This window comes from Mytilus trossulus, chromosome 1 (assembly GCF_036588685.1).
Source record: "Mytilus trossulus isolate FHL-02 chromosome 1, PNRI_Mtr1.1.1.hap1, whole genome shotgun sequence".
NCBI classification, from domain to species: Eukaryota; Metazoa; Mollusca; class Bivalvia; order Mytilida; family Mytilidae; genus Mytilus; species Mytilus trossulus.
In genome coordinates this window covers 66,935,097-66,953,027 of record NC_086373.1, presented here as the reverse complement: position 1 = coordinate 66,953,027, position 17,931 = coordinate 66,935,097, and the positions used below count along the sequence as shown (strand labels likewise).

Below are 17,931 nucleotides of genomic sequence, written 5' to 3'. Positions count from 1 at the left end.
CTTACTTTACTAAACATTCTTGCTGCTTACAATTATCTGTATCTATAATGAACTTGGTCCAGTTAGTTTCAGTGGAAAATGATGGTGAAAATTTACAAATTTTATGAAAATTGTTAAAATTTGACTATAAAGGGCAATAATTCCTTAGGCGGTCAATTGACCATTTTGGTCATATTGACTTATTTGTAAATCTTACTCAGCTGAACAATATTGCTGTTTATAGTTTATCTCTATCTATAATAATATTCAAGGTATTAACCAAAAACAGCAAAATTTCCTTAAAATTTCCAATTCAAGGGCAGCAACCTAACAACGGGTTGTCTGATTCATCTGAAAAATCTAGAGCAAATAGATCTTGACCTGAATAACAATTTTACCCCTTGTCAGATTTGCTCTAAATGCTTTGGTTTTTGAGTTATAAGCCAAAACTGCACTTAACCCCTATGTTCTATTTTTAGCCATGGTGGCCATCTTGGATGGTTGTCCGGGTCGTCGGACACATTTTTTAAACTAGATACCCCAATGATGATTGTGGCCAAGTTTGGTTAAATTTGGCCAAGTAGTTTCAGAGGAGAAGATTTTTGTAAAAGTTAACGACGACGGACGACGACGGACGCCAAGTGATGAAAAAAGCTCACTTGGCCCTTCGGGCCAGGTTAACTAAAAAAGATCTTACATCCAAACAGAAAAAAACCTGTTTGAAATATCGGTTTCTGAATTTTTATTTGAACCTTGAATTACTTGTGTGTGTTGGATAAGGTAAATGCCTCTTGAAGATAGTGGCTAATGACCGGTTAAAAGCTTAACTTCATGTTTTCACACCTAACAGAAGTGATGAAGCTCAGAACTATTTATGCTGATATTATGAAGAAATTTTATCCCATGACAAACAAATTTCATTTCGGTATTCAATAAATGTTTAGCAATCCGATACCTATGAAGTGTTGGTATATCAATTAGTAACATATCTTGCTGCCTTTCTTTGACACATCTCGTCAATATGCGATCTCTGTCACATCAATTTAAAGCCAGTTCAGATACAGATACAGATCTCTAACCTGTGGGTGTCATTTTGCTCATATTTGAAAAAATATAAGTTTATATGTTTAACTTATAAATTCAAATTTTGAACAAAACCAATCTGACACTGGTTAATAGGTTAGTTGCAAATTTGTTTTTGAATGCCTTTAACATATTACATAGATCTTCTCTTGTGATAAAAAAAAATCATAATAATTGTGTAATTGGTGTTTAAGGTAGATCTTTGATCAGATCTAAATAGTCATCTTTACAACAAATTCACAGTAGATATGTTGTTTATTCTTAGCTGCTAGATGTGATGTTATTAGTTTTCATTCAAATGTGTTTGGAATGTCATATTACAAAAAAGAAAAAGTCAAAAACAAAACAAATGCCTCTTGATACTGAACATAGTAAGAAAAAAAAAGTGCATAAAAGTGGCAATAGCATAGAAATGGTTAAAACTGAAGTATTACAAACTTTGAAAAACCCAAATTGTACAAAACCTCATAACCAAGAAATGTAGAAATCTAAATTGTATATAAATCAAATGGAAGGTTAAAGTTTCCACCAAAGTACTCATAATTAACAAGGGCAATATTTATAATCAAGCAGGGCAATATTTCATAATTAACAAGGGCAATATTCATAATCAACCAGGGCAATATTCATAATCAACAGGGCAATATTCATAATTAACAAGGGCAATATTCATAATTAACAAGGGCAATATGCATAATGAACAAGGGAAATATTCAAAATTAACAAGGGCAATATTCATAATTAACAAGGGCAATATTCATAATTAACAAGGGCAATAATCATAATTAACAAGGGTAATATTCATAATTAACAAGGGCAATAATCATAATTAACAAGGGCAATATTCATAATTAACAAGGGCAATAATCATAATTAACAAGGGCAATAATCCTAAATAACAAGGGCAATAATCATAATTAACAAGGGCAATATTCATAATCATCCAGGGCAATAATCATAATCATCCAGGGCAATACTCATAATTCTCAACAGTAATATCCTTTTATTGTGTGGCAAAACTTTCATAGTGATAAAAAAAGTACATACATGATTAACATACACATTTCTCATACTAAAGAACAATGTCATACTTTTTTTTTGTTTAATTTTCATTAAATTCTCATTGACAGATTTTCTTTTTTTTTTAAATTTGCCAACAATTCTTTCAACTATACTTTGGATATGCAAAAGATAAAATTATCAACCCAAATTTAAAACTCATTAAATATTTCATTAACACTTTATTACCTGTAATTGCAAACTAAATTTGATGTCAAAACAACCTCATAAACTGTATTTGCAACTATAGGGAATGGAGGCAATATGGCACTCTATATTATCTTGTGATTACATTTTATTCAGGAGATATTATCAAAATCCGTCCAATCACTGTTACATTCTAATTTCTAAGCAAATGAACCATGGAAAAACATAACATTAAATTTCTAAAACCTACATAAAACTATCAAAGGAAATCATTAACAAATTAAAAACAATTTTTACATGTAAATAAAATATGGCAAATAGTGTTAATAGCACCTTTGTTATACAAGCTGAGTTATTTTGTAATTAAAATCTTATCTAGAATCTGTTCAAATTGTACAGTAATAATGTTAGCATTTAGATCACATGATTCAAATTATTCAGCTAATATCTCATCTTAATTGGGGTCTCATTGGGGGGTTCTGATTCTGGATCCCACTTACTGTTTTGTCAGATTCCAGTATCCCTCTCACACTATGTACGTAAGCAATTCTCATATTTTTTAATTTCACATATCCCGCTGGACTTCATTTCCTGTTTTCAAGGCACAATAATTTGACTTTCACTTGTCACGTTTACAAATATCAGCAATCCAGCGTCACGCTTAGATTCCAATGAGACCAACTTACATAAGTAAGTTCTACAAACTCTATACAATAAATCTAACAATTAATTATCTAAATACTGAAGGTTCGTATATTTTTCTATGGCATTTTTTTTTGGATTGAGGAATATAATATGATATAATTGACTGAATTCTCCTAATATGTATGGAGATAAAGAATGTGTCATAGTAACATTGCTTTTGTAAAGTAATGGCAGATCTAGACATTTTGAAAAGGAAGGGGGGGTCCCATACCAGGATAAAGGTGGGGAGGTTCCAACTATATGTTCCTATTCAAATGCATTTATCATCCAAAAAAAGGGGTTCCCACACAGGATATTCCCCCTCTCTGGATGTGCCTCTGTCAAGGAGTGTGATGTTAGTTTTTTTTTTATTGTGAATCAAACTAAATGTTTTGCAATATCTGATTTTTATCTCAGAGTTCTTTTTCTTGACTCATTTTCACACTCAGGCTCCATTTTCGTCTCTAATAACCCCTCATTTAGATTATCAAAGTAAACAATCTGTATGTATGCAGGTGGCCATTCAGTTTGACAACTTGAAATTGCTACATCAATCTTATACAAAGCCCTACTGAATTTTTTACATTTTCCTTATTACTTGAATAACTTTTAAAATTCTGTGTATACACATAGCGATATAATTTAAAATATTTTGACCAAAAAGGGCCCATAAAGCTCTAAACCATTAGAATATATGTATAACATACAACCTCTTAGAATAAAATATGCAAATATGCAATATTAATATAAAATAAAACAACAATAAAAAAGTCATATGGTCCCTCACACATATCCAAGGCAAACACTGGTTATTTTTAAGGCACTGGTAAATTTCATATATATAAAAAATGACACTAAAAAAAACTAATAAATTAACAAATGCAATGTGTAATTTTTCCTTAAAAAATTATGTAAACATAGTTTAAATTTTTATATTTAAAAGCACAGGTGAAATGGAATGAAAAATTGCACTCTAGACCACAATACATTGCCTTTAATATTAAAAAAAACTGCAGTAAAAGATATATTTTTTGTATACTTCTCTTTATCGTCCGATAGATGTACACAAACTTAACAACTGTGTATTGATAACTGTGTTTTTGACCACATCTCTTCTTATCTTGAGGTTTTTGATTCTGTTTTCTTTTTATTTATTTTATCATAATTATTTTTTTTAAACTAAAAAAAACTTTGATTCAATGGTTTAAATTTAAAATTTCAGACTTTACTTATATCAACTCATAATATGTGTTCTTTTTTTTTCATCAATCAAAAACATAACAGATTTTCCATAAAAATGGTTCCCACAAATAATAATACTTAAGCAAAAAAGTCATATACAATTGATTGTACAGTTTGGTCATAGTTCATCTTTAACATTGCTGTATTTTTCCTTCCTGGCCTGGATAAATGAAGGATGACTTCTGACATGGTCTGCTGCCTTGGAAACCAGTCTCATGAACTCTGACACATCAAATTCATAATTTGTAAACTTTGCATGGGCACCTAAAGTAGGATGATGACCCTGAAAAAATAACAAGCAAACTATATAACTTTTAAAATCTTAGTTACGGACCAAATTGTTAAAAAAATGTTTTAAACATTACAGAAGCTCAATCCTATGCTTTTCTCGTATTCTGTTTGTATACTATAATCCAACTTATTTTGTGAATTTTGCCAGTAGAAAAATATCACAAACATAAACTGTTCCGAATATGTTAAAATTTCATAGTTTCTTATTCAACTACTTCATAGAAAGGAGGCATTACGGCCTGGTTTTGGCCCATGTACTGTTTTCCCCAAAACAATGCAAAGTGGAAAGGGATTAATATAAGTTGCAAAACTTGTTTCCCAATCCACTATAAAACAAATATGTTTAAACTAATGAAAAATAAGAACTTATGCATTTTTCTATCTACATTTCCATCTTGGAAATATCATGTGCAGCCCAGAAACAACAAAATGATTTAACTGAAGCTTTATTTTAACTATTGACATAATCTAACCAAATATGAAGATGTTTCTTGGGTGCGCACATACTTTTTCAATCTAAAATATACTTAAAATATGATGAATAACGGGGAAAATCACGAAAATTTACCAAATATGCAATTTAAGTCTTGATTTGTTGCCATGGTAACTTGTTAAATGTCAAATTTAATTAGTTTTTTTTAATACCTTGTACCTTAGTTAAGTTTACAGTAATTTAAGTATATGTATGATAACTTTTAAATTTGCAGTATTTTTGGGTCAAATAAGGGCCTTATTGCCACTAATCCTTAAAAAAATCACAAAATTAAATTGCCTAGAAAAGGGAGAGATGATAAGTTGTTTAACAGTAAACCAATTCTATTTATCTGTGTTTAAAGGACATATAAATTACATGGAATGCAGTGTAAAAATTCTGTCAGGGGAGATAATTCAATGAACTCCATTGATTTTTCTCCTATTTTCCGGAAAATATTCTTCAGTAAAAAAGGCAGTACAGTAGACTCCACCTAATCGGATATCGGTTAAACGAATATATCTGCTATTGTAATATTATTTCAAAACACCGCACCATTCCCTATACATTTCAGTCAAAATACATCGGTTAATCGAATATCGGTTATTAGAATATATCGGCTAATTGGATAAGAATATTCATGAAATATGTGTGAAAACCATGTACAATCGAATATTTTGAAATAATTTCATATTTTTCTCGACAGGAAATGAAGCCGGAAGTTACGCCATTACGAAGTTTAAGAAAAACAAAAACTTTAGTACAGAAATGTTTCATTTTTATTAATAAAAACGATCTTATATAGTGAAATAAAACATATTTTTCTTGTTGTCTTGTTTATTTTATGAATCTGGTGTTTTTATTTTGCCTAAGATGTGTTTGTTATGTGTTTATCCAAATGTGATCGTTATCATTTACTTCACAAACAAGACACGACAGAAATGATAAAACTGAGCGTGATGTTCATCAATGTTTATTAAATATGACTGAAATGTACCTCTTCTCAACAATTTATTAAAATATATATAGAAGTCCCGTGTAAAAATGAGGAATCATGTGTCAATAGCATATCCCAGGTGAAATAGAAAGTTTATGTAACTTTTACACACGGACGCCATTTTCCTAATTTACATAATATTCAGCCTTTTATTTTGAACCACGACAGAAAAACAAATTAATTTTACTCATCTTGATTTCCAATTTTATAATCATAAAAGTAGTTATACATGTATTACATGTACTTGAATTTGAAATGTGTTTCATAAATGACAAAACTGTAGAAAATTAGATCCGAGTTCGATTATAGTTAGAAGTAGCTATTAATAGATTTACCTGTGGCCTACTTCCGAGAATTCATAGTTATTTTTAGCTTTTACCTGTTTTAACACACACATGTAACAAATCACACAAAAACAACAAGTCTCATTATTTAAGGGGTACATATTTTATTCAGATAATCAACACATAATTAAAAAATCAATAATAGACTGACAGATAATCAAAATACATTATAATCAGCTGATTTATCTATTACTCAATCAATCGAATTATCCGAACTTGTACCTGAAAAAACATCGAGATTAGTTAGAAATTTCCATTAATACAGCAGCTATGATAGCTATTGGTATCTTAGGGTTGTATCTATCAATTTTGAAAAAAAACTTGGAGGAATATACGTTCATCGGCTAATTGAATATATTGGACAAGCGGATATTTTTAGTTGACATTTTGGGTATCCGATTGGCCGGAGTCTACTGTATAAGAAAAATTACTAATTTTATGATTTCTACCCAATAATAAGCCAATATAGAAAATTAAATGTAACTGATAAGAAAATATGTTTCTTGCACCAATTCAACTAGCAATTATCTTTAAAACTGTATTTTGGGTAATTTTTTTACCTCATCTTCTTGAATTAATTTGTCTTTTTTCTCCCATGTCATGTATTTGACACCTCTAAGTCTTGCCAAGTCACTGTAACATCCATCATCCTCACAATTGTATCTAAAAAATATTTCATAAACAACATCATCAATCATATAAGTTTTTAATAATAATTTATTTTATAAATACATGTTTCATTAGAATTCATAAATTGGCAGTCAAAAGAGCAGCAAAAAATCCAGAGGCCACCAATGGTTCTGCAGTACAGTTAAAGCTGTATGGTTGCCTATAATTGCTTACATCCACTTCATTTGAACTTTGGTGGATAGTTGTCTCATAGGCAATCATACCATATTTCCCTATTTTTATAGATTTTTATAAAGAAGGTTTGTATGAACCTTGCACAATAGAAAATTTCCAGCTCAATTCTCACCCCTAATGGCCATTGTAAAAGCTCATGAATTTATACCATACTTACATTTCCATGACAACACCCCAGTCTGGTTGAAAAAGGGCATGTGTAAGACCTGCACCATGCATACCAATAAATATATCACTGTTGTGGGAAACCTATTAGAAAACAAATATCAAATTAAGGAAATGTAAACGAGTTCAAGGTGTTTTTAACCCAAAATTTAACATATCAAATTAGTCAATTAATACTAAAATATGACTTAACAATTTTAAGATGTTAGTTTTAAGAAATCTGGGATGAGACACAAGTACGACAACCTAGTAACACACACAATCAGAATTGAAGATTTTTGGCTACTTTTTTTAACTTGACATATATTTAAACATATTGGGAACATATAAGAACTAGCAATTATTTTCTTGCAATAAAAAAACAAAACAAACACAAGTATTCATTCACTATAAATCAATGCACTAAGTATTGTTAGATGCATTTGTTTGAACTTATCTACTAACTGAGTGGCCAAGTTTGGTTAGATTTGGCCCAGTAGTTTCAGAGGAGAAGATTTTTGTAAAAGCTAACGACGGACGATGACAACTGACGACGGACGCCAAGTGACGAGAAAAGCTCACTTGTGCCCTTTAGGCCAGGTGAGCTAAAAATTAAACAAATATCAATAAAACACCTTTACATGCATGTAGATTTCTTTTAGTGATTTTTTGTTGGATTGTGTCTTACACATGGTCTTATATTCATATGTATTATTATTCCTTTAATTATAATAACTAAAATATAATTTTACCTTAATCTGATCCAGGAATGATAAATCCCTGCAAAATAGAAGTGTGATTTTTTTTTTAAATGTTTCACATACAATACTAGTGTTTCTACTTCCAAATTAGTTTAAAAATATTTCATTTGCTAAATTAGAGCAAAATGATTTATACACAAGTAAATTAGACTTATGAAGTCTTCTCCATAATACAATATAAATAAATACAATAAAAGTATAATGAGCATGCATAGTATATAGCAAACATTTATAGAATATAAAAGGTAAACACAAAAAGAGAGAGAGAAAAAAGAAGGAAAGATGGAAGTCATTTAATTCTTTGATGATGATGTTCTGTGCCAGTATGGATATGGCTGTATGAAGGTAAAAGAAATCTGTTAGACCTTTTGATGAAATTTTGAACAATATGTTTGTGAATTCAGGTATTCTTTCTGGTTAAAAAGTTTGAAGTTTAGAAAAGTTAATAGTTTTGTACATTGTACATGTATCTAAAACAAAGTTTTCAACATCCTACTACTAATTATATTTACATAATGTCTTCTTTTTTCATCCGTTTAGCAAACAACAACCATTTTATCCTTATTTAAAACAAGAGTGCACACACTGAAATGTCTCGCCTTCTTTACTTATCATTGATATTATGTTGATAGTCCTAATAATAAAGCTTTATTACAACTGTCACATAAACTTAACATAAACCAAGAAAACTAAACATTGACCTTTGAACCATGAAAATGAGGTCAAGGTCAGATGAACCATGCCAGGTAGGCATGTACAGCTAACAATTCTGCCATACAACAAATAAAATTGACTTATTGCTTATAGTTTAAGAAAAACAGACCAAAAACACAAAAGCTTAACACTGAGCAATGAACCGTAAAAACTGAGGTCAAGGTCAAATAAAACCTGTGCGACTGACATGTAGATCATGAAATATTTCCATACACCAAATATAGTTGACCTATTCGTATAGTATTAGAAAAAAAGGCCAAAACTCAAAAATTTAACTTTGACCACTGAACCATGAAAATGAGGTCAAGGTCATATTACACCTGCCAGGGAGACCTGTACACCTTACAACCATTCAATACACAAAATATAGAATACCTATTGCATACAGTATAAGAAAAACAGACCAAAACACAAAAACTTAACTATGACCACTGAACCATGAAAATGAGGTCAAGGTTAGATGACACCTGCCAGTTGGACATGTACACCTAACAGTGCTTCCATACACCGAATATACTAGACCTACTACTTATAGTATCTCAGATATGGACTTGACCACCAAAACTTAACCTTGTTCACTGATCCATGAAATGAGGTCGAGGTCAAGTGAAAACTGTCTGACGGGCAGGAAGACCTTGCAAGGTACGCACATACCAAATATAGTTATCCTATTACTTATAATAAGAGAGAATTTAACATTACAAAAAATCTGAACTTTTTTTTCAAGTAGTCACTGAACCATGAAAACGAGGTCAAGGACATTGGACATGTGACTGACGGAAACTTCGTAACATGAGGCATCTATATACAAAGTATAAAGCATCCAGGTCTCCCAACTTCTAAAATATAAAGCTTTTAAGAAGTGAGCTAACACCGCCGCCGTAGCAGCCCCTGGATCACTCTCCCTATGTCGAGCTTTCTGCGACAAAAGTCGCAGGCACGACAAAAACCGGGTATTTTTTCCCATAGCAGTCCCACGACTAAAGTTATTTTATTAATTCTTTTGAATAATGTAAATATTTTACAGACTTTTAATGGTCAGTTACAAGCTTAGTACAGATAAGGGAGGAATAGTACATACAAAGTGATTCAGGTTAAAAACCAGTCTACTGTGGAGTCATTTATTTTGGTGGGCACCAATTATCGTTGGTTGAAAACAAATAGTATTTTTGTGGTTTTGACGTAGTCTGCATGCCAGCCTTCAGAACAATTATATTTTACTGAACATTCACATTTTTGATTCACATATACCCACAAACATTGGTATCCCACAAATAATAATTAATATGGCACATGTACCATAGTATGTGTGAATGCAAGTGATTTTAATTGTTCACTCAAAAATATCTCTTTGTATATTTAATAAAAAATTACAGGATAGAGTTGTTAGACAAACTGTGAGTGCCTTCTATTACCAGGAAACCAATGCTTTACAGTGATGAGGGGGGATAGGACCTTTATCGGGACTCCGGGATTGGGTATTTTAAAGCTCAGGATTTCGGGATTGACCCTTTCGGGATCCGGGGATTCTTTTTTCGGATATCGGGACGTCAGGATTTACTTTATTTAAATTTCGGGACCTCAGGATTTTGTGTTTTTAAGCCCGGGAATTCGGGATCGGGACCCCTCCTATCCCCCCTCAGTGATTCATTCAAACAACCATTTTTGACAGGACCACCTTACCTTAACTAAACAAATGCTGGTTTAGAAAGAATATATATATGTTGTTTTTTTTTAAATGTTTCATTGCTATATTTGACAACTAATGTCATGAATGTTAACCAACTAATTTTCGAGTGCAAGTTATTTCGTGACTTTCATGAGTAGAAAAATAAATTGTCGTAAATATGTAAAACAGTGGTCTTTTCTAATTCAACTACATCAAACAAGGTTAAGAATGGTGATATCAAATCGCCGCACAATTGGATAGTAAGGGATAAACACGAATAAAAGTATACACGAAAATAAGTTGGTTTACAGTATCATGACAAATAATTTTATTGGTGGACAAAACTTGTTTTAGTAATAAAGAATATGAGTCTTTTGTATCATTATAGAAGTGGTTGATCTACTACAGACTTGACCTCTCTAGATCTGTGCATAAGTCATTATAGACTGAATTTTTATAGTTTGTTGAAAAGTCTTCATCATATTCCATAATGTTTTTTTTTAAATTTTTACAAATATGTTCAAAAGAAGTACTGAATACTACATGTAATTTCACTAAAGTATGAGCACAAATTAAAGGTTCTACATATAATGACTCATTAAAAGTTGTTTCCTTATTATCCAGTCTCAAATATTACAAGCATATACAGGACAAGCAACATAAGAATAACAAATAATAGATATGTGATCATATGCGAAAACGAATAATCACATTTTACATTAAATTCTGTAAAATATTACATATTATATATCCATCCTATCTAAGATGAAAAACAAAACATATGGCTGCAGCCTGCATGTCAATCAATATTAAAACATGTAATGAAGAAAATTATTGATTGATCTACTGCAGACTTTTTTTTTACTGGTGTTTAACGCCATTTTCACCATTCTTTGTTACATCATGGTGGTAAATTTTTATTGGGGGAGAAAGCTGGAATACCCAGAGAGAACCATTGACCTGAGCATCCCTGCAGGAAAACTGTGTCCAGTTGTGTAGGCTTTTTAATCAGTGTTTTTTTATGATGATTGGTCTAGATAGGCAAAGGGGGCTTACATAAATTAGGCTTTTAGGTTTCTCGTTTGAATTGTTTTACATTTGTCATTTCAGTGCCTTTTAAAGATGACTATGTGGTATGGGCTTTGCTCATTTTTAAAGGCTGTATGGTGACCTATAGTTGTTTATTTCTGTGTCATTTTGGTCTCTTGTGGAGAGTTGTGAATCATACCACATCTTTTTTTTTATATTTACACAAATCTGTTTGAAAGCTACTATATTTTGTTTCTTTACCAAGACAAGCTATCTGAACCATGTGTTCATTGTTTTTGTTTTTTTGGTGTTTGTATGTCTAATTTTGTTTTTAGTAATCAGTTGGTTGTATGGTCTATTGTACTGTCCAATAAATACTTACAGATTAAAGTCAACCTTTCTCACATCAAATTCACCTACAGTTTTCATGGCCTTTACTAACTGTCAAGAGAAATGTAAACAAATATTTTTATTCCATTATGATTTATGTTAGGTAAGTTTTTCTGTATGAATTTGAATTTGAATAAAACAGCATGTTTTCTTGCAGGAGAATTATATTCACTGCACAAAAGTCACATGCTTTTACATGTATATATACTGCAGCTGTGCTATTTGAGCAGTCAAAATGCATTGACTGTATATTTATATGCGATATACAGTCACTGACTGTATATCAACTTGTTTATGACTTTGACAATTCGTTTCCATAGAGTTTTAATTATGATGTCAATAAAAAGTAAAATCACAAAAATACTGAACTCAGAGGAAAATCAATACGGAAAGTCCATAATCACATGGCAAAATCAAATAACAAAACGCATCAAAATGAATAGACAAGAACTGTCATATTCCTGACTTGGTACAGGCATTTCTATCTGTACATTATAGTTTTAAGATATAAGGCAAAAAATGCAAAAAAATGGTCAAAAACATCATCAAAGGGTTACAACTCTTATAAGGAGTCAATTGATGGTTTTGAAAATATTATTTAATCCTTGCTATTTTTTGCACAGTTTTAGAAAAAAAAGAAAAAAAGAAAAAAGGTGCCAAAATCAAACATATGAAATATCTAGAGAGAAACAGTTCTTGTCAAGTTTTCAATGGCTTATATCTTGAAAACAAGCACACAGACTCCTTCATTTTTTTCGTCTTTTTTCTATCCTTTATTTATATAACTTTCTTGTAAAAAGCTGGTTATTTTGAACAAAAGTATTAAACAAACATCCTTCAAATATTTTTTTTTTAACTTACCTGGACCTCATTTAGAATCTTCCTGTATTTTGTACTTCTTGATAAAAGTGTAACCCTTATTTTCTCTTCCTGAAATAAATGAAGTGCAAATGTATTGATGCTGCATTCATACCTTTTAGAATCAATATTTCATTTGTAGGTGTAGAAGGGTGGAAAAAGATTACAGCTATAAACGATTAATTCAACTACTGCGGAATTCATTATGATTAGTGGGATACCAATTTTATGGATTTCTCAGTTGATGAATCCACAGTAAGCTAAAAGACCACAATAAGGTGGGTTCAAAACTTATATAGTATCCTTTGTTTTTCAAATTTTTAATGCTTGTTGACCTATTTATATTTCTTTATACTGTGGATTCATTATTATTTGTTATTTGTTGGATACCAATATTTGTGGATTTTGTGGGTATTAGTAAACCAGGAAATTAAATGTTCAACAAATTACTCATTTTCTATAGGCTTGCATGCAGACCTCAACAGAAAAACACAAAATCAAATATCCATGTCAGAACATACAAGTTTTTCTTTATCCACGAAAATTGGTACCAACGAAATAAATGAATCCATAGTATATTGTTATTTCTTGATTTGTGGTCATTGTGGATGCTGTTATCACATTTCTTATATTCATTTATATTCTTCTTAACAGAATTTGAAACAAAATAATAATTTCAATTGACTCAAAAACTTGTTTTATTTACTTTTACAGTAACATTTGAACATACAACCCAACCAAGATGACATTTCATGTATAATTGGTTCATTTATTTAACACTTCCAAAGGTCTATGTTTGGTGTCATGGGTCAATACTGTTCCTGACCTGAATATGCATAAATATTTGCAATTCGCTGTTCAGTAAGCTTAAAAAATCAATCAATTACAGTGGATTCCATTGAGTGTGTAGCCAAAGGTTCTATCTTTGGTTACCTTGCTTGTTAGCTGAACCATGAAGTCATTATAGGGTCAGGTATACTAACCTCCTTTCAAAGTAGCATAGTCCAACAGATAAATTGATTGGTTTTCTGTCCGACTAGTCTATTTATAAAGTAGGGTAGTTTACCTAACCTAACAATGACTTCACGGTTCAGCAAACAAGCTAGCTAACCAAAGATATTACCTTTGGCTACACACTCAATGGAATCCGCTGTAATGCTTTTGTAAATTTTATATTTCCTAAAAATACAACACAATGCATAGAGAACAAATCACTGCCTTATACTTACCAAGGGACCCTCTTGTTGGACATCTAGTCTGTGCATCAAATGCTGATTAAATGCTCTGAAAAAACTGCTACTATGGCAACCAGGAATCTATAAAAGTATGAAAGAAATTTCTGACAATCACATTAAACATGTCAAATGCCTAAAAAAAAATCAAACAGAACTCCAACCTCTTAAAATTGCATAATTCATAGTTGAAAACTCAATTATTTCCAATAAAAATGTTTTCTAGTGCATATGTAAACTTGATTCACCAATATAAATAAAGCTGATTGTGTGCCAAATTTTTCTCTGAAATCAATTCATTTTATATTTTCTTGAAAGAACAAATCTTCATACTTTGAAACAATGCATTGCACATGAATGTGAATGTAAGCATGATAATCTACATTTGTGCAGACATCAATTATTCCATAAACAGCTGTAAACACATGTGTAAAAAATAAAAGATAATCAAAACGATTGCAGAAAATGTTGTGCTATCAGACAATCATAGTGAATATATACTAAAAAAAAACCACTTAAATGTGATGTGTGCCACTTGTAGAGCAGATATTCTGCTTTCCCTTTCAGGGCACCTGAGATCAACCCCAGTTTTTGGTGGGGTTTACATTGCTCAGTCATCACTTTTCTATGTTTTGTTTTGTGTAGTTTTTTCTTTCTTTTTCCATGTCATTGATTGTCTGTTTTCCAGTTATGAGTTTGGATATTCCTTTGATATCTTTCAACTCTCTTTTGTTATTATTTTTGTTTTTGCAATTTAGAGAAATTTTCAGGTAAAAATACCTCTTAGGTCAAAGAATAGATGACAGTAGAAAGCTAAACAATAATACGTACCAATGGCATATTGTAATATAATCCATATCTAAAAATACATACCAATGGCATATTGTAATATAATCCATATCTCATTCTAGGTAATAAAGAAAAAACTGCATCTTTGAAGCACACCTGAAATAACATAATTGAAATTTAGTAAAATAATGCAAATGCTTGTGTACAATGAAATCACAGGTGATTCATGCATTTTTGTTGAACTGGGTTATCTATTTACAATGAAGTCCTATTGCTCATATAATTTAACAAGCAAGGAAAAGAAGAAAAAAAAATCATTCTTATTCCTAATAATAGAATAAATCCATGATGTGTCACCCAGTTTTCACGAATGAAATTAACAAGGGGTAAACCATTCTGATTTATTGATGGACATTGAGTTTCAAAAATAATGTTGTTCGCTGTTGAAATATATCTACTGCTACAACAGAATTTTATTAAAGAATTGGCATCTTGAAAATATTACAATTGTCCTCTTGTGAGAAAATCTGTCAATAAGTTATGTTTTAAACTAAATACAGCCCTTTTCCACATTAAGCCCTTTTTCAGCTGAAATTTTGTTGCCCTATTTAAAAAAAACACATCAGATGCTCTGTTTGACATGACCGCAGAAATCGAAACCTGAACAGCAAGTATGGACACAACATTCAAGCTTGATATGGCTCTTAATTTGGATTGTGATTAAATAGTTGACAAAGAATAGGTTTCTGAGACAGAATGAATGTGGTCTAAGAACTTAAAAAATTTAAATTGGACATTTACCTATTATGGTCCAATATCCAAAATCTAAATAAATGGTTAGATTAAGCAAATCAAAGAACCCAAAGAATTAATTTTTTGATGAATTTTTGGACCCTTTAGAACTCAATGTGGACCAAGTTGGTAAAGGTCTCAAAATATCAAAAATCTAATTACATGGTTAGATTCAGCATATCAAAGAACTCCACATATTCATTATTTGTTGAAATCAAACAAGTTTAATTTTGAACCCCAATTTGGACCATCTTGAAAACTTGGCCCATAATCAAAAATCTAAGTACATGTTTAGATTCAGCATATCAAAGAACCCCAAGATTTCATTTTTTGTTAAAATCAAACTAATTTTAATTTTGGACCCTTTGGACCTTAAAAAAGACTAATTTGAACATGGGACCAAAATTTAAGAATCTTAATACACATTAGATTTGGCATATCAAAGAACCCCGATAATTCAATGATTGATGAGATCAAACAAAGTTTAATTTTGGACTCTTTTGGCCCCTAATTCCTAAACTGTTGGGACCAAAACTCCAAAAATCAATCCCAACCTTCCTGTAGTGGTTATAAACCTTGTGTAACAATTTTATTGATTTCTATTTACTTATACTAAAGTTTTTATCCAGAAATCATCCCTCTTCAGACGACGCTGAAGGTGATGACGACGACAACGACGATGAAATACCAATATACGACCATTTTTTTTTAATTATTTTTGCACTTGTATACAAAATGTTGAAGATCTAAACTTGACATATTCTAGCTATATCTTATCTAATGAATATATATACTAAATAAATTGCTTGTGAAACTTATTTTTTTACATAATATCTTTTAACTATTTTTTTTAAAAGCAACTTCACAACACAAGTCAAATGGCTCTATACCTATGTATTTATCAAAGTTGTACAAAATCGAACATGTAAAGTTGTTGTTTATAGTTAACACGTGTTTGGTTAATTATAGTAAGGTCGGTTCGATTAGGATATTGAGTTCATGCACGAGTGAACTCAGGTGGTTTAAAGTCATTCGAGCCATTGCAGTCAAAGTGTACAGTAGCATTTTGCAAAATAAATAATATTATTAATCATATTATTTATTTTCAGATTTGTGGACCACAAGTATGGGGAAACCAGTACCAGCTGCTTAATAGCTATATATTTATATGAACTTTCAACAATATTATACTCATATTATATTTATAATAAAATGTGCGCTTGTCTCTGCAAGTGGCGTCTCCCATGTAAGAGTTTGTGGTTATTTGATAAATATTTTATGTTCGTTTGAGTTTACGAATTAGAATTTAAATATAAATTAACAAGATAAAACAAATACTGGGTAACTGATTGATTATATTACAACTAACCTTCTTACCATCATACTGACTTAGACGAAGGACGGGATAATCTGTAAATGCCTTCCATGTCACATCAAAGAAATCTCGATAAATTAAATCACTCTGAAATATAAACAATTGCCTTTCATGTTACATCAAAGAAAACTAGATAAATTAAATCACTCTGAAATTATAAATCAACTAATCATGCTAATAGAGAAAAATTATCGTCCTCAACAATTTTTATTTATAATATATTATAATAAAATGCTTCGCTGAGGGCAGCCTGATATGACTGCAGAGGTCAAATCCTGAACAGTTTGGGCAAATTTGGACACAGTTTTCAAGCTTGATACTGTTTAACTGGATTGTGATCATTTTTTGGTCATAATATAGGTTTCTAACACAGAAAGATCCATATACTTAATCACAAGTTATTGTCTGGAAACTTGAAAAAATGGTTGTTTTAGGCCCTTATTTTAGTTACCCTTAATTCCTGAATGTTTAGGTCAATTACCCCCAAACTCAATACCAGCCTTCCCTTTGTGATATGAAACCTTGTGGTACAATGTCTGAGAGATCTATATCCTGACAATCAAGTTATTGTCCAGAAACTACAAAAATGCTTGTTTTTGGCCCTTTATTTCTAAACTGTTGGCACCATAACCCCCATAATGAATCCCAATCTTTTACTTGTGGTATTAAACATCATGGTGCAATTTCAGAGCAATTGAAATATTTATACACACTTTATTATCCTGAAATTAGAAAAATGCTTGTTTTTGGCCCCTTCAGGACCCCTAATTTCTAAATAGTTCGGACCATAATCGCCAAAACTAATCCCAACCTTCTTAGGTGGTAATGATCCTTCTTTAAAAAAATCATAGATTCCATAGCATTATACAACACCCCCCCCCCCCCCCCCCCCCAAAAAAAAAAAATTATGACCAAATTATCTTTTTTCACAGGGAAACAAAAGGAAATGAGCCAGATACAATACTTTTAAGGAATGTAAAACTAGTGACAGAGTGTGTCAATTCAATATACATAAA

At 31.0% G+C, this 17,931-nt stretch overlaps 1 protein-coding gene across 4 annotated transcripts in view; it reads right to left on the bottom strand.

The window, feature by feature from the left end:
- Window positions 1–2,398: 2,398 nt before the first annotated feature.
- Window positions 2,399–17,931, bottom strand: part of LOC134682914 (EGF domain-specific O-linked N-acetylglucosamine transferase-like) — a 37,499-nt gene continuing 21,966 nt past the window's right edge. For all 4 annotated transcript variants that reach the window (XM_063541855.1, XM_063541844.1, XM_063541835.1 and 1 more), the window contains exons 9-17: window positions 16,910–17,002; window positions 14,833–14,904; window positions 13,957–14,043; window positions 12,731–12,799; window positions 11,862–11,920; window positions 8,059–8,086; window positions 7,320–7,411; window positions 6,859–6,961; window positions 2,399–4,477 (exon numbers count right to left, since the gene is read on the bottom strand). In XM_063541855.1, coding sequence (XP_063397925.1) covers window positions 4,313–4,477; window positions 6,859–6,961; window positions 7,320–7,411; window positions 8,059–8,086; window positions 11,862–11,920; window positions 12,731–12,799; window positions 13,957–14,043; window positions 14,833–14,904; window positions 16,910–17,002 — 768 coding nt within the window. In that variant the 3' untranslated portion in view covers window positions 2,399–4,312. The remainder of the gene's footprint in view (window positions 4,478–6,858; window positions 6,962–7,319; window positions 7,412–8,058; window positions 8,087–11,861; window positions 11,921–12,730; window positions 12,800–13,956; window positions 14,044–14,832; window positions 14,905–16,909; window positions 17,003–17,931) is intronic.